The 21,748-nt window shown below is 42.0% G+C and overlaps 1 protein-coding gene across 5 annotated transcripts in view; it reads left to right on the top strand.

Moving 5' to 3' along the window:
* Positions 1–16,994, top strand: part of SORCS1 (sortilin related VPS10 domain containing receptor 1) — a 571,188-nt gene extending 554,194 nt beyond the window's left edge. The window contains exons 25-27 of one of the 5 annotated variants that reach the window (XM_043926559.1): positions 11,715–11,820; positions 11,945–12,105; positions 13,899–16,994. In XM_043926559.1, coding sequence (XP_043782494.1) covers positions 11,715–11,820; positions 11,945–12,105; positions 13,899–13,963 — 332 coding nt within the window. In that variant the 3' untranslated portion in view covers positions 13,964–16,994. Of the gene's footprint in view, positions 1–11,714; positions 11,821–11,944; positions 12,106–13,619 lie in introns of all 5 variants that reach the window. The other 4 variants (XM_043926562.1, XM_043926557.1, XM_043926561.1 and 1 more) reach the window with 4 other exon arrangements.
* The last annotated feature ends 4,754 nt before the right edge of the window (positions 16,995–21,748 follow it).

Below are 21,748 nucleotides of genomic sequence, written 5' to 3'. Positions count from 1 at the left end.
AAGATATAGCCTTTCACTATGTGGATTACAACAATCTGTGGAAAATTCTTCAAGAGATGGGAATACCAGACCACCTTACCTGCCTCCTGAGAAATCTGTATGCATGTCAAGAAGCAACGGTTAGAACTGGACATGGAACAACAGACTTGTCCAAATCAGGAAAGGAGTATGTCAAGGCTGTATAACCTGTAGAGATAGGTTCAAAATTCTTGCCTTCTCGGTTATCCTTTGGGTTCAGTGTGTTGGACTATGAACCGGTCTCCATGTCATGTTATAATGTGTGTGTGTGTGTTAGCCACTCAGTCATGTCTGACTGTGATCCTGTTGAACATAGCTGTCCAGGCTCCTCTGTCCATGGAATTTTCCTGGCAAGAATACTAGAGTGGTTTGCTATTCCTTTCTCCAGGAGAGATGTTTTAGTACCTCTTACCCAATAACGGGGGATCCTTGCCTTCATTTAAATAGTAAGCATCCCAGGAAAACCCACCTCTGTGCTTTTCTTATGTCAGATATCTTTTTTAAGTTGTACGATAGTTGTTGATATGCATATTGTGGAAAATGGGTGAACTGAAGGAAAATTGGAGCTCTGTGAATGAGAAGTCCTAAAGACAGTGGGAAAGGGACTGACAGGAGAGATGTTCCTGAAAGATACAGAAGCAAATTTAACTTACCGGCCAGTATTTTACCAGAATAGTAAAATAAGGAGCAAAGCAAGCTCTGTCTCCCTTCATGACAGGGCTCAGGGTCTCAAACCTTAGATCACACTTCATTTACCTGATCAAACAAACCAGACCTTCTTCACATCTTTCGTGATGTCTCCCTTGAGTTTTTTCTTATCCATGTTTTTACCCTGGCCTTCTTTTTATTGATTGATTGATTCATTGATTTTCTCCTGTGTTTTAAGAGCTGTGATGTGTGATGTAGGGATGGTTTAGGGAGAGTTTTTCCAACAAGACTGCAGAACATTTGATGCCTGTAGCTAATTACAGCAGAACAAACCTGGACTGTTAACAGAATATCTCTAAAATGCCAATAGTTTTCTCATTGCTTCTGGTAACTTGGGATTTACCCAAGGGCACACAGTCCTTTTCCGATTTATCATCTTACTTCTCCACATGACTCTGTGCCTCCCTGTGCAATGATTCCTTTAGAACTATGGTTTGTCCAGGGATATGAAATAAACTAGTACTCTTGCTCAATGTACACTGGCTCGATCTGGGGCCCAAATACTAGTTGCATGAAGCTTTCCTAATTCTAAATCAAGAGAATGAAAAGCATTGCATGTGCAAGAGTCAATAAAAATGAGCCTTTGTGCTGAGCAGGAGTTCACTCAAAGCAGAGAAAATAAACCTGCCAGGTTGAGGGGCTATGCTGAGCAGAAGCAAAACAAAGTATGGTTTATGTGTAAACTAGTCCATAGTGTGACATGTTGTGGCATTTAGATACATACTCTCAAGTATTCCTAACTGGATATTAACTGAAGATATAATTATGAGCAAAGGAGAGAGGGATACAGTTCATGGAAATTAAATGTGTCATTATTTGATATGTCATTTATATTATACACTTTGTTCATCATCCATGCATGATGTGAGAAAACTCTCATTAACACATGTTTAGTTTACTGTTACAAAGTATGATACACATGATAAAGGAAAGAAGGGGCAGATGAAAGGATTTTCTAAGACCATAGGTCAACAGCCAATAATCTTTTCTTGTTTTACAGAGTATTTACCCATTTTATAAGGATTTCTCAATTTGAGTAGCAAGAGGTGGTCATTTATTTGATAGAGTTGGAAACCTAGAATCTCTTTTATAGTTGCCAAAGCAGATAAGTGTCATGGTCATGTTAGTTTGGTGCTAGTGTTCGTTGCTTAGTCATGGATGACTCTTTGCAGCCCCCTGGACTGTAATTCACCTGGCTCCTCTGCCCATGGAATTTTCCAGGCAAGAATACTGGAGTGGGTTGCCATTCCCTTCTCCAGGGGATCTTCCTCCCAGCCCAGGGATTGAACCCAGGTCTCCTGCATGGCAAGCATATTCTTTATGACACCGGAGAAGCAAGTGTCATAAAACAGTTAAGTGGTGGTGGTGGTTTAGTCACCAAGTCATGTCCAACTCTTGTGACCCCATGGACTATAGCCTGCCAGGCTTCTCTGTCCACAGGATTCTCCAGGCAGGAATACTGGAGTGGATTGCCATTTCCTTCTCCAAAACAGACAAGTAAAGAACCATAATAGGAAGCTAGGACTAGGAGGTGGAAACTCAGGTGAAGAGACCAGGGCCAGACTATGCTTTAAACTGTGAGCTTTAGTTTATCACCTTTTAGTAGATCGCCAGGTGAAGGGAATCTGCTGACAGGTAATAAACTAAAGTTTTAATTGCTGATACAAACCTCTCAAGCTACACCAAAGTCTGTAACTTTGTTCCTGTGAGGATCCATGGTCATAAATTAATTCAGCAATTATATTTGGGAATGGGGGTGGGGACAGGGAGCAGGGGATAGGGAGAAAGCAGCTTAAAAAACGTATTGTTTCTTCTTTGGTAGAAGAGATGAGGGCAGCGAAGACTAGAAGTTAATGCCTCAGCAAGCAAAAGGAAACACTACCTTTTTTTTGAGGACACAGAGCCTTCACTAGATGAATTCATATTAAATGACAACCAACAGCACTTCGGGATTTTGTGCATTTCACAGGAGTTATTTATTGGATAAATAAGCTAAACCTTGAGAGATGAGACTTCTGTACAGTGGGACTGGAAAAGCTGGTGCTAACTGGTTCACTCAAAACATTTGGGATAAATATCTGCCTGTTCTGTGGCTGGAAAATCTCTTTATAGCTTAGGCTAGGCAATCCCTGCTATAAAATAGTTGTTCTTAAATTTGGCTGTGCGTCACAGTTTCAGAGGAAGCTTCATCAAAGTTGAGCTTCTTCAGGCCTCACTGTGCATTCCTGGAATCAGAATCCCAGGGATCTTTGGGAATCTGCCTTTGTAACAGGTTCCCCAAGAGATGTTTATGCAGACAGGTCTTTCACCAGTCTCAGCAGCTGCTCTTACAAGCATTCTTGCAGACAGAAATCTATCTGCATAACAAGGAAAGGTGCTCGTCTGTCTCCAGCAATAAATCTGATTTACAACTCAGGGCATCCACTCAAAACAGAGGCATGCATTAAAAAAATAATAATGAAAAAAAAAAGCCCTTGATATTAAGTGTAGGAGGAAATTAGTAATAAACATGAAAATCTAATTCCTTGGTATATATGGAGCCAATTTAATTGGCCAAATGGGTAGACAACGGTGGGAGTAAGGGGGAAAAAAATGAAGCCTGCCTCTGAATGTGGGATAGACTCTATCCGTAATCTAGATGGATGGCAAAGGCCAGCCAAGAGCTGTGACCGTGAAGCAGTTGAAAAATGATTAAAGCGTGAACCAGAATGTTAGTGGCAGAACAGCCATGGGTTTTATGAAAGTTAAACAAATGATATTATCTTGGTGTTATTAATGTGCTAGTGTGAACAGAAAGTGATACATCCACACCTCTCTGTATTTCTGCACATATTAGAGAATTAGGGTGCTCTTCCACTCTTAGCTTTGTGGTGAGGGTCACTTTTCTTCTGGGGTTTTGGATACTGATTGGTAAAAAAATGTAAAACCTTAATATTTCTCAAAGCCTCAAATCGCAGGTTGAAATTTTTAAAAATTTAATACCACATAACTGCCCTCAACCCCTCCTGTCTGTCTAGCAGTTGCCTTGTATAAGCTATTATGTTTAGGAAGCCTGTCCTTTGTCAAGGGTATGTGTGGGTTTTTAATAAAACTGTTATCTTGTGTTATCTTAGCCTCCATGGTTGCTGCTGACTGGTTCAATTTCTTTTTCAGGTGTAATGAAAAGATATTATCACAGAGATGTTAGAGAATTAATATTTCCCAGCTTCACTTACTACCTCTGGATACGTTATGAGTCAATGTGGGAGGGGATAAGGTACTCAGAATTTCCGTCTAGGTCAAGATACATCATATATTCTGCCCAACAATTTACGTTGAGAAAGACCCTTTCACTTGAAAGCAGAATTAGCATGAGTCCAGAAGCTTTAGAAAATACAATATCATATAAGCCACATTGTTATATATGCAGATGCCAAATTGTGAAGTTGTGGAGCTCAGAACTGTAAAGTGAAATAGATGGTTACAATAACATTTTCCATTTAGGGATGAAATTAGCACTAGTGGAATTCTTCCACAACCAATAAATTTATCTGTCTCTTTAGTCTCTGGTTGCCTTGTGATCTACACAGTTCTCATTTACAAGTCTTTTGTGAGTAAAGTTATGCTTGTAATACTGTTCCTTCCTTCTGTTTTTCCTCTCAAATAGTTTTTTTCCTCTACACATAATTAGGTTGTTTCACAGACATGTGGACACAGTGGTTTTTGGCAGTTATTAAGCTGTTGTGGTATTATGATAAGTAACAACAGGTGCTGAGATATTCAATATATCCCTTTCCCAAAGGTGACTAAATGAATGTGATACTTTCATAAATATACCAGGGACCAGCAATGAAGTGGTTCATTAGCTTCTGAAGATTCATAACCTTTTTTTCTCCTAAGATTTCCTGGGTCCATAGAAAGGCATGAAATGACTATAGGTTAACTGCCCTGAAGATGTACCCAAAATCTCCTGGGCAGAGAATGGTCAGATGAACAGTTTGGAAACAGTACAAACATGTGTCAGGTTGGAAATAAGCCACAGTTAAGATGCAGGAGATGCAGTTCCCTTTAGGGAAGGCCTTCCAGAGAAAATGGCACAACTAAAGAAGACAGGAGAATGCATACACAATACAGAGAATATACCAGAATCTAGGACAAGCTACCTGTTAGGCAGTAAGTTTCTTATACCTACAGGGACCAAGGCTGTCAGGCCATATCTGTTGTGTCTATTTAAGTTTTAATAGCAGTCCCTTTCCTTCTTAAAATGCCCTGGTTTAGAAAAGAACATTTATGGTCATCTTATTTATACCCTGGCACCTTGTCAGTAGGGACAAAAGTCCATATCAAGAATTGGATAATGTAGAGTCCAACAGTAAGAATTACTAATTGGATGTTCAAACCACTGAAAGAAAAGGGTTTTTGAAGAGAGAAGGAGTCAGTAAGCTATTGCTGTGTAACAAACCACCCCCAAATTCAGTGGCTTAACAGTAGCATTTATTATTGCATACAAGTCTGTGTATCAGCTTGGTGGTTCTTCTGATTTTGTTGGTACTCCCTGTGTGTCTGCAGTTAGCTGTGTATTGTTGTGTAGAGAGCTCTGCTGATCTTGACTGGGCTGCCCCTGTGTTGGGGTCGGCTGGCTGTGGGCTGCCCTAGAATAGCCTCAGTTGGGATAATTAAGCTCTGCTGCATGTGGTTTCTCGTACTTCAGTGGGCTTCCCTGGGCTTGCTCTCACATAGCAGTGACAGGATTCCAAGAGAGAAAGCAAAATTGTGTAAGACCTTGAAACTCACACTGTCACACCATCACTTATGTTGCATTCTATTGCTAAATCAAGTCCAGTGCTAGCCCAGATTCAAGGGGGTGAGGAAATGAATTTCACCTCTTGGTAAGAGAATCTTCATTCAAATAGCCTGCAGTTTGGGCACAGAAAGAAGTATAAAATTGATACAGTAGTGCAGTCAACCTAAACGAGGCTGAGCACTCTCCTCGGGGAGATCTGAGATGCTTTTAGGTAGTTCAGAAAATTCTCCTGGAGTCATAACAGGATAGAGCTACTATTGTGATTAGGTTTGGATTTGTTGACGTTGTTCAGGTCACTCAGTCATGTCCAACTCTGTGCAACCCATGGACTGCAGCAACGCCAGGCTTCCCTGTCCTTCACTATATCCTGGAGTTTGTTCAAGCTCACGTCCATTGAGTTGGTGGCACCATCCAACCATCTCTTCGTCCCCGTCTGCCTTCAATCTTTCTCAGCCTCAGGGTCTTTTCCAATGAGTCGGCTCTTTGCATCAGGTGGCTGAAGTATTGGTGCTTCAGATTCACCATCAGTTCTTCCAGTGAATATTCAGGATTAATTTCTTTTAGGATTGACTGGTTTGATCTTGCAGTCCAAGGGACTCTCAAGAGTCTTCTCCAACACCACAGTTCAAAAGCATCAATTCTTCAGTGCTCAGCCTTCTTTATGGTCTAACTCTCACATCCATGTATGATTACTGGAAAAATCATAGCTTTGACTAGATGGACCTTTGTTGGCAAAGTAATGTCTCTGCTTTTTAATACTCTGTCTAGGTTTGTCATAGCTTTTCTTCCAAGGAGTAAGCGTCTTTTAATTTCATGGCTGCAGTCACCGTCTGCAGTGATTTTGGAGCCCAAGAAGATAAAGTCTGTCATTGTTTTCATTGTTTCCCCATCTATTTGCCATGAAGTGATGGGACTGGATGCCATGATCTTAGTTTTTTGAATGTTGAGTTTAAAGCCAGCTTTTTCACTCTTCTCTTTTACCTTCATCAAGAGGCTCTTTAATTCCTCTTTGCTTTCTGCCATTAGGGTGATGTCACATGCATATATGAGGTTATTAATATTTCTCCTGACAATCTCACTTCCAGCTTGCGCTTCATCCAGCCCAGCATTTCTCATGATGTACTCTGCAGAGGAGTTAAATAACCAGGGTGACACTATACAGCCTTGACATACTCCTTTCCCAATTTCCAACCAGTCCATCGTTCCATGACTGGTCCTAACTGTTGCTTCTTGACCTGCATACAGGTTTCTCAGGAGGCAGGTAAGATGGTCTGGTATTCCCATTTCTTTAAGAATTTGCCACAGTTTGTTGTGATCCACACAGTCAAGGCTTTAGCATAGTCAATGAAGCAGAAGTAGATGTTTTTTCTGGAATTCTCTGGCTTTTTCTGTGATCCAACAGATCTTGGTCATTTGATCTCTGGTTCCTCTGCCTTTTCTAAATCCAGGTTGTATATCTGAAAGTTCTTGGTTTAAACAACCGCTCAACTGTACTCATTTCACATGCTAGCAAGGTAATACTCAAAAATCCTCCAAGGTAGACTTCAACAGTATGTGAACCAAGAACTTCTAGGTTTGAATTTGAACTGAAAGGAAGGGCTGTTAGAGAAATGAGGGTGCTCTGTCCTAAGGTCCCGTAAACCCTTCCTGTGAGCTAGATAAATTTTCTCCGTGCCAGTCCCATATGACTTTAATTTCTGGAAAAGAAATTTCAGGCCACATGGATTTTGTGATATTCAAAGCATGTAAGTAAAGCCTGGCTTAGATCTGCTTTGGAGGCAAGAGAGGAAAAATCAAATCAAAGTTTGGCAAACTTGAACTTGCTTTTGTAACTCCTTGACAGCACTAACTTCTGGATCAGAAATGCAACATGAGTTCAAAGTTCCAGGATCATAGAGCAGGTGGAAGATTTCCAAGAAAGTCCCTTTGGTAGAATGAGTATCGGTACAGACCACAGTAAGGATATTTGTGGAGCTCCACCGGGGTGATGCTGCCGTACTGTTGACTTTCAAACTGGGAAATAACCCAAAGGGGCAAGGCTGCAGCCGAGAGGATTAGGGATGCTCCAGATGAAGTATTCTCTAAAGCAAGTGTGTGGACCCAGGTCGGCAAAGGGCATGTGCTCCGACAACTTTATGAACTCCTGTGGTGAAGTCATGCGAGTTTCCTTCCTGAAGGACTGCTGTGAACTTTCATATACTGAATCTCCAAGATGGGGAGTATCATCTATACAGTTTCTCTATATTATCTGGCCGTGAACTCTAGTCATCTTTCAGGGTTTGTCCTCTATAGAGTACACTTTTAGAAATAGAATAGCAATGATATAATGGTTTTAAAACCACTGGGCATGTACCATCTGCCAGACACCATATTAGCACTTTATAAATTCCATCTTATTTTATTCTCACCGCTTTCTAAAACAGGCACTAGTTTTATCTCCATTTTGCAGATGAGGAAACTAAGGTTCTGTTTTAAGTCATTTAGTGTGCCGGCAAGTGGCCAAGTAAGAATCTGATTGCAAAAAGGGACCATATCAGTTATTTCACCCTAAACTTAAGATTCTGAGTTCACTCTCCTATCATATACTCAAGCCTCAAGCTGTGACCTTATTCAGCACTCACTGTGTATGGATCACTTTTCACAAGAATTCTTGTTATTCCTGTAAGCACCGCTATTATCATAATCAGTCCGGGTCCTCATGAATAGAATGTAATAATTCAGTGCATTTCTGCAGGATTGCAGAACCGACATGTACCAGCACCAGCCTTACATCTGTCAAGTCACAGGCTCTACGTTTGTGTCCATGCTTTATGGTGTGTGTCAACTGTGGCAAATAAACCACTCAGCATTTGCCCCTTCTACCTTGTTAAGGCTGTAATTGGAGAGGGATTAATTTATGCTTATTGCAGACAGTAAGCTAAAGCTCATTTATCATGAGTGTTCATTCCTCAGCAGAACGCATACAAACCCACCTAGTGATGTTGGGCAAACTGTGACACGCATCTGCGGTTGTGTGGAGCAGCAGTAGCCCTGTGTTTATTCAGACACAGATCGGCAAGCAGGAGTGGCCCACGGAACACAGAGGGCTGCAGCCCTCAGCCTCTCACTGCTGCTGCCTGCTTCTTGCCGCGGAGCAGTGACTCGTGATGCAAAGATGCCTGGGGGAGCGCATGCATTTTAGACGTCAGGATACAGGAGCTCATTTTCCCAAAATAATGTGCTAATTTCTTAGCATTGTTAATGCCGCATACTTGTAGATGATGATTTGGGTGGGAATCATATAGATTTGGAAGATTTCAGCTGGTGATGGAGAGATAGAGGAGGAGGAAGGGAAGAGAAGGGACACAGTCCATTTGTGTGTCTGCTTTCTGTGTCAGTGAGAACCTGGCGACAGCAATTTCCTCACTTGAGTTTTACATTTGTTTCAAATGCCAACCCTTTCAAGCAGCCTTAGTATTCTTCCTGGTTTCTCCATAACACTGATGTTCTGCTTGTACTGAAAGGGCATTCAGCTGGGAATCAGAGGTTCAGCTAAAACAGCTACTGGCCTTTACTCATCCTTATATTCCACAGCTTCTCCCTGGGCCTCCCTTAATTCCCTGTCAAATGTGGGGTTTGCATTAGAAGATTACCTTTAATTGCTTTCCAGTATTATTTCCAAAAGTGTTAGGATAATATTGTGATAATGTCCAGAGAGAAATAGAGTGAGAGAGACTTTTATCTTTTAGAGTTACAGAGGAAATTATATAATAGCTGAGACTTGCTTCAACATAACCCAGTGTTGGGGCTGTGGGCACTGCACAGGGATAGAAATAAAATAGCACTGTCTTTGGGTTGATGGTTATTGAAGAGTGATGGATGCATGACAGCTCATTCTCTATGCACACTTATCACTGGTAAATTGTTGTTTAGTTGCTAGGTTGTATCTGACTCTTTTACAACCCTATAACTTGCCAGGCTCTTCTGTCTGTGCAGTTTCCCAGGCAAGAATGCTGGAGTGGGTTGCCATTTCCTTCTCCAGGGTATCTTCCTGACCCAGGGACTGAACCCATGTCTCCTGCATTGGCAGACAGATTCTTTACCACTGAGCCACCGTGGAAGCCCACCAGCCATAAATACACACACGCCTATGCATGTGCATATACATGTTATCAGAGTTTAAGAGTGTATGATCTAGGATTCTAATTGGTCCTTTGAAAACATAAGACTACTCTGACCTTATCACTTGTTAATTTGCTTCATGTGCTTTACTTTTAGCCTTTATCCCCATTCTCAGAACGATCTTTTAAAATTCCAGATATCTCCTGCTGAAATTAGCCCGGGGTTGAAGTATATAGAAAAGTGTGTGTGTGTGTGTGTGTGTGTGTGTGTGTGTGTGTGTATGTGTGTGAAAGAGAGAGAGAGAGAGAGAAGAAGGACTTTAAGTCTTAGTTCTTTCATTTACTAGTCCTGAGTCCTTTGGAGCAACATTAACCAGTGAGGCCCTCACTGTTCCTGTCTGTCTGGTAGAGATCACCACCCTGCCCTCCACAGTGAAATTCAGTTGCAGTAATGTCTGTGACAAATGGAAGGTGTTCTTTCCCCACTGACCTTCTACCCATCGTGATGTGAGTGTTGAAGTATTCCCGGACCCCTTTGCCCTGCGTTTGCCTAAGTAAATGGAAGAGACCTTTATTTTTCAGTTTCGAGCCAAAGACGCATTTGCCTTGGGCGTTCTGTTCAGTGAACCCCTCCTGTCTCCTCACACACACATTTCACGGCTTAAGTGCTGCTTGACTTAGGGAGGAGAATCATAAAGTTTGCTTCATTTTAACCCTTCCTGAAAGCTAATTCTATGAAAACAATAAACCTATTTTCTGAGAAAGAGGGCTTGATTTGTGTTTTTTGCCAAAACTGGTATATGGAGTTTCCAGTCATAGTTACTGCACGCCTGGGATGTAATCGTTGAATAACCAGACAGAGCAGAAGCAGCTTGGGTCTTGTTCGAAACCATCAGCATTGCAAACACCTATCCTGAAGTTTCGTATCTGGGGGACTAGAACATTGTGCTCTTGGCTCTCAACAGAAAAGAGCCACAGAAAATGGTGCTTAAAGGTCACCTGCGTTCCTGGATATTGGGCTTTGCTTAAATTGACGGAAGGTAAAGGTCAGCGTCCAGGCTTCTAAGGGGTATGCGTGGTTTGCCTTTTATGCTGGAGCTATGCTATGTTTGCAAAATGTCAGTGTTCGAGAGGGTGGAAATTAATTGCAAAGTCATTAAAGTAGAGCAGGCTGACCCTGGGCTAGAGAAGGGGGGTTTGGAGATGGAGAGAGATGCTCCCCAGAGCTGCACTCTAGGAGTGAGGTCAGGGAGGGAGAATCTTTCATGGATGCCAAGGCATCTGTTCAGTCCAAGAGGAGGACTCACTGCCTCTGAGAGGCTGGCGCCTCCTGGCACGAGCTGTCTGGACTTTGGCAAGTTACAGAGACAACACCGAATTTCACATCTTTCCTCCCGCATCAGAGCAGCTGCCCTTGTAAAATATTCACTTAGCCATCAGTTTCCTATGTGTAAAAAATATAAGCAACCAGTTCTCTCACATGACAACTGCTGGGATAGGAGTGAGAGGGGTTGGATAATTCATGAAAGTATTCCTGCTGGTAGTGTTTCTGGTTTTCTGCATTACTTAGTGGGAAAAGCTTGCATTCAGAGTATAGAAAAATTTAACATTTATATTATAAATATTTATTCAAAGCAATAATAGCAGTAGCAAGAAAAGCTAAGACTCATAAAGGGCTTACTATGTGCCTAGCAATGTTATCCATGCTTTACATACATCGATTCATTTAATCCTCACAAAAACCCAATGAGACATGTACTTTTATTTTCAGCTCCTCCCATCAGGCATGGGAAGGTGAAGTAACTTGCCCAGCAGCTTATAACCAGCATGTGGTGGGGCAGGCCTTGGACCTAAGCAGTCCGACTCCACAGTCTGTGCTTGAAATCGTTCCACTGCACTTCTTGAACAGGCCGGTTGGAGGGTTCTAGGGCCTGGGACGGGCTCAGATGCACCCACATGTCCGGCCGTGTGAGGTACACCTTGTGTGCACGTCCCACGCGGCATCGTGGAACGCACCATGCCTCCGTGTGAACAGCCCAAGCCTGTCACAGAGTCACGCCCAGCCCCCTGCTCGCCGGTGACTATGCCTTGCTTTTCCCTCCTAGCCCCGCTGGTGGACCTCACTCCAACCCACAGCGGCTCCGCCATGCTGATGCTGCTGTCCGTGGTGTTTGTGGGGCTGGCGGTGTTCGTCATCTACAAGTTCAAAAGGTGCGTGTCCCCCTCCACAATCTCCCTCCCTCCCTCCTCCTTCTCCCCGACAGGTTCAGAAGCCTTTGTGGCTGTGATGTACACGTCCCGTGCGCAGCAGTGATGATTTCTGTTAATGTTTTAGGAAGATCCCGGGGATTAATGTTTATGCCCAGATGCAGAATGAGAAAGAACGAGAGATGGTCAGTCGAGTCAGTCACCCTGAAAGCAGGCCCTATGTCCCTCAGACTGAACTCAGGCGGCCTGGCCAGCTGATAGATGAGAAGGTGGAGTCCCAGCTCATAGGTAAATGATTCCTGGTAGTCCTCAGCTCTTCAGCCTGAGTAGTCAATGACTGGCTCTCTTCTAACCCCTCTCTGGCTTGACGTAACCACTTTCTATGCTCTAACATCCCTGAGAGAAACAGCTAAGATGCCTCTTTCCCCGCTTCCTTCCTTTAGAAAAGAGAGAGAGAAAAAAAAAGCTTTCTCGCTCCTGTCTAGTTTTTTCTCTTCTGAGTTTATTCCTTTTTTTGCAAAAATGCTTGCTGAAACATTGGGCTTCAAGTGTTCATGGGCAAAGAGCAGAGTATGTGCTCTAAGAGTATATGAGAGGGACAGAGCTTAGAGGCTAGAGCTGCTGATCCTAGAGGGCTGGGAAGGTTTTGGGAGCCAGGGTTTATAACGACCAGAGCAAGCCCCGGCACCCTCAGCTGGAGACAGTTCTAAGGATGGCAGACTGCTCCAAAACACATGTAGAAGGAAGACTTATCACCCTGGGTTTTTTTTTTTTCTTTTAATCTAGCTTTAATCTAAAACTGTCCCCCAGGAAACATGGAACCTAAGAATTCTGAGGACAAGAGCCATCAAGTTGGCAGGACATGTCAGGAGTGAAGTTTCCTGGAGAGAGCACTGGAGGGTTAGATGGTTCTAGGGCAGCTGGCAGATTTCTTCCTCCTTTTCACCTGTGCCCTACCAGAAGTCTGAAAAGGGATTTCAACATAATTCAGTAGGGCTCACACTGCCTGGAAAGAAAGCATGGGAATCCTACAGCTAGGTGTAGAAAGTCTCAGGGTAATTGCTATATTCTGCTATTTATTGTAGAGGACATTTCCCAGGAAATTAGATAAATCCGTGGAGCCACCATTGTGATCCATTTCTCTCTTAGTCTTCTCCTGTCTGGTGGCGGTAGAGTGGAAGCTGTAAATGTTCCCATTTAGACCCTGCATTGCTGACACTGATGGATACATTGTTATGTAAGCATTCATGCTTTACTCTGATGTGATAATGCCAAACCACCTAGAAGGTCCTTACCTAGGACTGTTAATCTGAAACCTGGAAAAGAAAGAAAAAAAAAAGTGCTTAGAGGGAAACAGCATCCTCTCTTTAAAGGAGTCCGGGAAAGTTCTGTGGCTGTATTAAGGGGAAATTTAAATGTGCTGCCTGGCTTGTATGGGAGGTAATAATAACAACAGCCCCCACATCTGGTGTCCAGTTTTCACAGCATGCTTCCTTTTATTCCGGGAGACAAGGTGATAAATGCGTAATTGCTTTGGGTTAAAAAGAAAAAGGTTTTTTGGTCTTCAAGTCCAGAGAAGCGTTCACCCTGTCTATTTATTTCTAAAGCTTCTAAGTGCATTTTTGTGGGTCGTTTGGTTTTCAATCCCATTTCCACGGGGTGTGAAGCGTAGGCACTGTTTGCTTTATTAAAGTAGCAATCCCTCCTTCATCAGGATCAGCTCCCAGTGCAGTTTCAACTTGTCTGACACCTTTCCATTTCCAGTGTCATTAAATGAGTAAGTGTTACACGTTTTCTCTTAGGAGAGTAGCTTTACCCTCCCCTCCCTCCCCTTCTACTCAACCCGGTGACTCATCTCTCCGATTGCAAAGAGCAAGACACGCCACTCCACCTTCAACGCCAAAGCGGGGATCGACTGGGGCCCAGTTTGCCATTTAAGGAAAACCCCCAAAGGCTACAGGCGACCTGCTGATCAGGAAAGAATTTCGCTCTTGTCAAGTGCATCCTCTCCATGACCACTAACTTTGTGTTTTGTTTTGTTTTTTTTCCCCCCTTTGTTGTTCTGTTTCCTATCTTGCCAGGAAGTATTTCCATAGTTGCTGAGAATCAAAGCACAAAAGAAATCCCTACCTATGTAAATGTTTGACTGGAGGACGCCAGTAAAAACAAAAACAAACAAATAAAATAAAAACAATCAAAATCCCAACAGACAAACAAACACTCACTGCATCGGGACTTTTTAATTCTTCAGACACAACAAGGGTTTTTAGCTTTAAGCCTGTGCATGTGGACAGTACCTTGAGAACATGCTTGGAGGGGCAGTGTACAGGTGCTCTATTTTAATGGAAAAAACACTCCCCTCCCCCTTTCTTCTTCTCTCTCTCTTTTTCTGATCGGTCGTGTTTGTAGAAAATTCCTAACATATATAGGCCAAGGAAATCTGCATGTATTTTTGGAAATATTCTTGGCTCTAGATTTAACAGCTCTTTTAGCACTATAGGCTGATGGGTGGATTAGCCACCCCGGCTCTTTTCACAAGACACAAAGACATGCACAGGAGTTCAAAACCCTGAGCTGTTTCTCTGTTCCACTTTCCTGGTTGCTATTTTCCCCGTCTCAGTTATCTTGGGGAGCTCTGTTGGCTGGCAGTGGTCACAAGGTGGCCTTCTCCATTCTGAGTGGCCGTAGGGACAAAGAAGCAACTGCAGGTTCCATGGATGCAGGCAGAATAGGGAAGGAAGGAAGGAAAGAAAGAAGGCAGGGGGCAAGCGTGTCAAAAGTGGACCTGGGTTTCCCGTTCCCCCTTCCAATCATGACGACTTCTCCTCTAGCTTTCCCGACTCCTGACCTGTGTAGGAAACAGGATCCCAGCTAGCCACGTTCTGACCTTCCCATTCGTCTGCTCTCCATGTGTGGTCCCGACCTGTCAATGCCTTTGTATCTCTTCCTTCCAGTCCCCAACTTATCCTACAACAGCTCCTGCCTTTTCTTCCCAAACACTTTGCTAGATTCTGGACTCTCATCCTGATGTTCCTTAAAAACTGACCTCGCCCCTGCCAACCCTGCCTCCACCACCCAAAGTTTCTGATCTCTGTGTCAGCTTTGCACATGCCCACGCATGCAGCCTCCATATACATCCTGCCCTGCAGGGGTCAGCTTCACATTTTTTTTTGTTTTGTTTTTTTGTCTCCTCCTGTAGAACCTGTCTTTTCTAAATACCCTCGCCTTTCCCCACCTGGAAACACATAATGTGTATGAAAGAGTTGAGATATGCAAAGCAATTCAAACCTGTCCCATGTACCTTAGAAAAGAAAGTGTATGACTGAATGGTGGTTTTTCCTCACAGCTTAACAAATATCTCCTGCAGTCAGATTCCAGAAGATTCTTGTGAGAAATGTTCTGCATGTGTTACTGTGTGGCAGGGCAATTTCGTCCTGTGATGGTTGCTATTACCCAGTATTTCTTCTCTTACAGTAGAGTGAAATTATTTGTAAAATAAAACCGATGTTAAGCAGAAGAAGAACCTAGTTAATGGATTTAATGTTTAAGAGTGTCAAAAAGTCTAAGAATATATGGAGGTCTTGTCATATTGGGATGGGATTGTGATTATGTAGGATGACCCTAGACTTCTTACATGTGTGCTCTCTGCCCGGTGAGTCTCATAGTATCAGCAAAGGACAATTTAATAAGCGTAAAGGGGTGGAGTTAACAGACTCAAGCAGATTGGCTCAAAGCAGGAAGGAATCACCGTTCTCCAAGGGCCATCAGGAAAGAAGGTCCAGAGAGAGTGGGAAACAAAAGTATGTCCAACAGCAGCCCTTTAAGTATTATGGATTGGATAGAGCCCGCTCTAAAATATAAGAGAAAGGACAATGGCAGTATCCTAGAGATCCTGATGACCCCTGCCTTTGTGTAGCTCAAGTAGAGAAGAGTAGCAAAGCTTCACTCAGAAGTTAATCAAGCAGAAGAGTTTATGGTTGAAGATGCTTGGTATGAATCTGGGAAACAGATTATGCCTGAGGCTGCCATCTATTTGTAGAACTCAATTGATCCCCACCAACCTGCCAGGCTTCCTATCCCATAGGAAATATCTTCATTGATCCTCTTCGGTTGGAGCCTCCCAAATTTAATCTGGAAGACAGTGTTTGGAAACCAAACGAGGCTCATTCACAACAGAACAGGGCGTCATCAGAGTTGCAATTCAATTAATTTTAATTGGAAAACTATGAAAAAAGGAGTAATACTCAATCTAGCACAGTGCCTTGCTTAGAACAGGTATTAAGAAAATTATATGTTGCAAGAATAAATGAATACACGAGAAGACATAGGGAAGAATGGGCTTGTAAGTCCTCATCTAACAGAGGTGGAGATGAGATGCCTGGCATTTTGGAAAGTGATCACAGATGGCCAGTTCTAGGTTCAGCATCTCCAAGGTCCTCATGTTCCTCTCCTTAGAGCTCTCTCCCACCTACAGGAGACTGGTGAGCAAAGTATATTGCTCAGAGGGGATCTTATGGTTCATATGGTCTAGCTCCATGGTTCTCAAAGTGTCATACACAGAGACCAGCAGTATCAGTGTCACATCAGACTTGTTAGAAATGCAGATTTTATGTCCCCTTAACCTCAGATTTACTGAATTAGAAACTGCAGAGTTGGGGCCCAGAAGACTGTTTTTACAAGCTCTTCAAGTGGTTCTGAAATACACTAAAGTTTGAGAACCATCGTGGGAGGCCACACCAGCTCAATCCCAAAGAGAAGGCAGTGATGAGAGCCTACCAATGGGAGGGACCCAAGTGCCTACCTACTCACTAACAGCAGGTACAAACATATTGAGGAGTTTGGTGGGCTCAAGGCCAGAGGAATGGGTAGGGAGGGATGGGTGGGAAAGGTAAGATTCAGGGCAAACTGCAAATCTTATATTGAAGCATTTTCCCAAATCCCAGAGGGCAAACTGCGCATGCTCCACTCTGAACTACCCAACCAACCTTTCCTCCTTTGCCTTATTTTTAATTGGATTCACTCTCCAAAATGCAGAGTTTGCTTTGCTTTTTTTCAGAAGTTCCAAACAGCAACTTTGAGAGCAATGGGGTGCTTGGCAGCTGTTCTGTGTTTTCCAGGATTCCAACTGAGCATTGAAATTCCCTCATTTGCCAACTTATTTTTATAGGAAGCCAATTTAAAAAAAAAAAAAAAAGAAAGTTTTCTTATAGTATTGGAACTACTTCTAATTTTAAAATGACTTTTTTGATGTATTTTTTGTTAAATACTATGTAGTGTAATGTATAATTGCTCTTGTTTATTGCTTTTACAATCATATTTATTAAACAGATAATGTCTCTAAAATCTATGCCTCAAAGTGTTTCTTTTATTCCAAACCTCAGTGTTCAGTCCAGATATAGAAACGCTAAATCTATAGCGTTTCATAAAGGCTAAATGCATGAGAGTTTAGTAAGCACCACAGGTTTGAGGGCTTTGCGTTTGGGGGGGTTTTGGTTTTTGCTGTTGAAGTAGGATATATAGTCTATTGCTTGAATTCTACCTGCATTTCAGTTGACTGTATAATGTCTGTTGCTTTACTATTGCTTTATTCTATTTAAAAATCACCCCAAGCTGGTTACATTGGAATGAGTGCCATTCTTACGTTTTGTTCCTTTAAAATGAGAAATTATTGATATGGAACAAACTCATTCAAATTTGTTCAGAGGCTTGTAGATACTGAAAGACCAAACCTGCATGTAATAGACTGAAATTTGGGGAGAGGGTGCTAGAGTAATTATGACTTTGCTACAGAAATCAGGACAATGGGGGTTTCCTCCCAGCTCCACCAGCTGTGGGACCTTGAGCGGAGCTTTAGTGTCCTCATGTGGATAATTTGCAGAAAAAGGACACCTCCCAGAACTGTATTCTGAGTGGGCGAGTCATGTCCAAGAGTTCCAAATAGCTGACTTAAACTTGGTGGAAAATAAAGAAGTGGACTGGATCCAAATCCGTTTGGCCTCGTGGTGTGTTTTCTCGGTCAGCGTTTTGTACTTGTGTTTGATTGAAACATTTGTGCAGACACAAAGCCCTCAAAAGCCTTTTCAAAGACCTGCCAGGCTCAGAATGGCATTGCCTCATTAGAACGGTCTCAGCATGCATGGGAATTTCTCTTGTTTTTCGGGTGGACTTTCACCTTTCCTTTAACACAGACTACACTTTCCTTCTGACCCCGCATTATTTTCCAGGCCTGTACTGTTTTTCTCCATCATGAGCAGCGTAACTCCTGTCACTGAGGGTGAAAGTGAAAGTCGCTCAGTTGTGTCCGACTCTTTGTGACCCCATGGACAGTCCATGGAATTCTCCAGGCCAGAATACTGGAGTGGGTAGCCTTTCCCTTCTCCAGGGCATCTTCCCAACCCAGAAATTGAACCCAGGTCTCCCGCATTGCAGGCGGATTCTTTACCAGCTGAGCTAGAATTCATAGTATGTCCCTGAGGGTTCAGGCAGTCAAACAAAAGTCATCCCTGGAGATTTCAGACAGAGAGGATTTAATACAGGAAATCTGTTGCTTGAGTAACTGAAGAGCCAGGATGCCAAATAGGGGAAGGTGAAGCAACTCCAAGATAAACATCAACAGGAGGCCTCTATCTTCCCTGGGCAGGAAAGACAAAGAGATCCCCAGAGCCCAGGACCAGGACCACCAGATGGAAGCTGAAGTCATGGAGGACGTGTCTGGAAGAAACTGGGGCCACAGAGGAGACACAGCGTTTGCCAGCACTGCTGCCCAGCAGAGGAGAGGGAGTGGGGGAGCTTGCTCTGGGCCTCCCGTCTCCCGCCAATGTGTCCCACTAGCTAAACCCAGCCACACACAAGGCAGTGGGCAGTGGAACCCGGAAAACAGTTTTCTGAGTTACTAAGTAGACAAAGGAGGAGTGGGAAGTGGACTTGAGAAACACAGATGGATAATTGGCACTGTGCTTGTTTCAAGTTCTGCCCACTTCAAATCCAACAAATCTCCTTCCACCCAAAGGTACTTACTAAATAGTTGGTGCTCCCTTCTCTATGCCATTCTTTCACATATAAGCCTTTAAACAACACATACTTAAAATGTGGCATTATGTTTATGTATGTCCTTTTATACTTTTCTCACCAAGTTCTATGCTCATTTAGGGGAGAATCTTCTATTTTTCATTTCACCCCTTCAGCCTGTAGCTGACAGCACTGGACATCACCATTAGGGGGCACTAGATAAATGTTTGCTGAAACTCAACCTTGGATTTTGAGTTTGGTGTTGCAAGTCCATTTCATTTAGCAAAGACCTCTGAGATGCCTTCCTGGGTCAGACTCCCCTACCCAGGTAGCACCTCCAATTACATGTTCGGTTGGTGTTTGTCAAGCATCAACACATCCTTGCTCTTCGTCTCTGATACCACTCAAGCTGCTGTATTCAGGGAGCTATTCTTACGTATTAATGTAAGAAAAATAATTGCAGTTTAGGGGAAAAAAAACTCCCTAAAATGGAGCATGAAAAACAAAGGCCTAAGTCTGGTTTCTGAACCCTTATGAAATTTGTTTTCTACTTCTTAGGTGTTAATAGTATTTTGAAAAAGAGAGTTAGGCTTACTCTTTCATAATGGGGGAATCCCAAATTAATTCCAGATGATCATGTATAAGGAAATAGCTGTTATAGTTTTCATGTTAAACGCACGAAAAAGGACCTTTTGTTTACAAAATACAAATAATTGTTAATCCATTTGTGGTGCAGACTTTTTAGGTAGTTATAATACAGCTGTGAACAAAGCTGATAATGTGTCTGCCTTTATGGGGATATATTCTAATAGGGGCAAATAAGAAAATTTAATATAACATGTATGATGTTATCCTCTATATAATTTAGAGATATTTATAGGTAAATATGTAACAGGGAGCAGAGTGACTGGGGATGGGAGAGGAGGAAGTTGGTCCCTGGCTTCTCTGAGATCTGAAAGCTGAAAAGGAGCTAGTCATTCAGAGACATCATTAAATGGTTAAGAAATACACAAATATAACACTTATCTTAAAGAGGACCTGACATTTGCTTGTGAAAGTGGCCACTGGAGTACTGGTACCTTGTGGTATTTTAAAGGTGTAGAAGGAGTGATCGGAAATCCAGTAGAAGATTGTGCTACCAAATGGATGGCATGTCTCTTAACACAAGAGGCAGATGGAGGCCACTGGTAGGTGTATGTATATGTTAAAAGTAGTTTGGATATACTGGTAAAAGGAAGAAGTCTCACTTGACAGCAAAGGGGAAAGATAAGAAATACACCAGTTCTCCTTTCCTCCCCCTCAGCATTAGCCTAAGGACTTCTGCTGTGGAGACCGGCAGCCACCTCACCCTGCAGACTTTAGAACATCACCCACTTTCTAGCAGCCACAACTGATATTTAGAAATATGATTTTGGCCCCAATGTTCAGTTGTTGCCAAAGAGTTGCCAAAACTCTTTGTTAAAGAAGATGATAGTGTGAAAAGGTATGAAGGGTGTTTATAAGGTACCCCATGAAAAGTGAAACCGATTGTGATTGTTGTTTAGTCTCTCAGTCACGTCCAACTCTTTGTGACCCCATGGACTGCAGCATACCAGGTTTCCCTGTCTTTCACCATGCCCTAGAGTTTACTCAAACTCATGTCCATCGACTCAGTGATGCCATCCAGCCATCCAACCATCTCATCCTCTGTTGCCCCCTTCTCCTCTTGCCCTCAATCTTTCCCAGCATCAGGGTCTTTTCCAGTGACTCAGCTCTTTGCATCAGGTGGCCAAAGTACTGGAGCTTCAGCTTCAGTATCAGTCCTTCCAGTGAATATTCAGGTTTGATTTCCTTTAGGATTAACTGGCTTGGTCTCCTTGCAGTCCAAGGGACTCTCAAAAATTTTTTTCCGACACCACAGTCCGAAAGCATCAATTCTTGAGTTATCTAGATAATACACACACTCTGTGAACAATAATATTTCAAAAGATGCATCTGGAGATGTCCTGATGAAAGCTTTCTGCCCATGTAAACATTAAAAAGAACTCAGTAGACAGTATTTTTAAATTAACTATTTAACAATAATACATAGTGTATACCTACATAATAAAGTAAAATGTTTCAGTAAGTTGTTTTTTCTAAATAATATTTAATAGCCTGAGAAAATTCTCAGGCAATGTTAAGAGAAAGCAGAATTTAAGACTTCATGTAGTGTGAAAATAGCTTCTACAAAAAATTAGGGGCAGACCGTCAGATTGACATATAGTATTACTGGTAATTTCTAACATAAAATGCCAGGTTTTTAAAAATCCTCCTACATCTTTATATATTTGCTATATTTTTCTAAAATGAACATATGTTACTCATATGGTCAGAAAAATACTATTTTAAATAAAATATATAAGAAATATAGAATAGATCTAAAATATATTTATTACACTAATTATGTAATTATTATGAATAGTTCTACATATAATATAATATGTGAAGTTTATCAAAAAATTCAAAATTGTTGGCAATGTATACTTAAATATCTTTAGTAAATTAAGAATAACTTCTCTAGGTAAAAAATACTTTTTGTTTCATTTTTGTCAATTTGTATTTACATTGAGATGAAAATATTTTGCTATTATGATACTTGCAGTTTAATTCAGAAAATTTCAAATGTTTAAAATTTTTAAACTGTATAACATGCTGTGTGTATATATATGTATTATACATGTATATACACACAAATAAACATGGTTAATGTTACAGTATAAATATAATATAAATATGTGCATTATTCAGATATGTGCACATGCATGTAGAAATAATTAACAAGGGAAATTAACATGAGTTTTTTTTTTCACATGAGTTTTTGGTGGTTTTTTTTTTCCCCCATAGAAATAATCTGAAAATACTCTCAGGAAATCTAGAGGGACAGGTAACTATTGAATTCTTT

Source organism: Cervus elaphus, chromosome 15 (assembly GCF_910594005.1).
Source record: "Cervus elaphus chromosome 15, mCerEla1.1, whole genome shotgun sequence".
Classification (NCBI taxonomy): domain Eukaryota; kingdom Metazoa; phylum Chordata; class Mammalia; order Artiodactyla; family Cervidae; genus Cervus; species Cervus elaphus.
The sequence above is the reverse complement of the archived record's forward strand: the minus strand, read 5'-3'. Positions and strand labels throughout refer to the sequence as shown.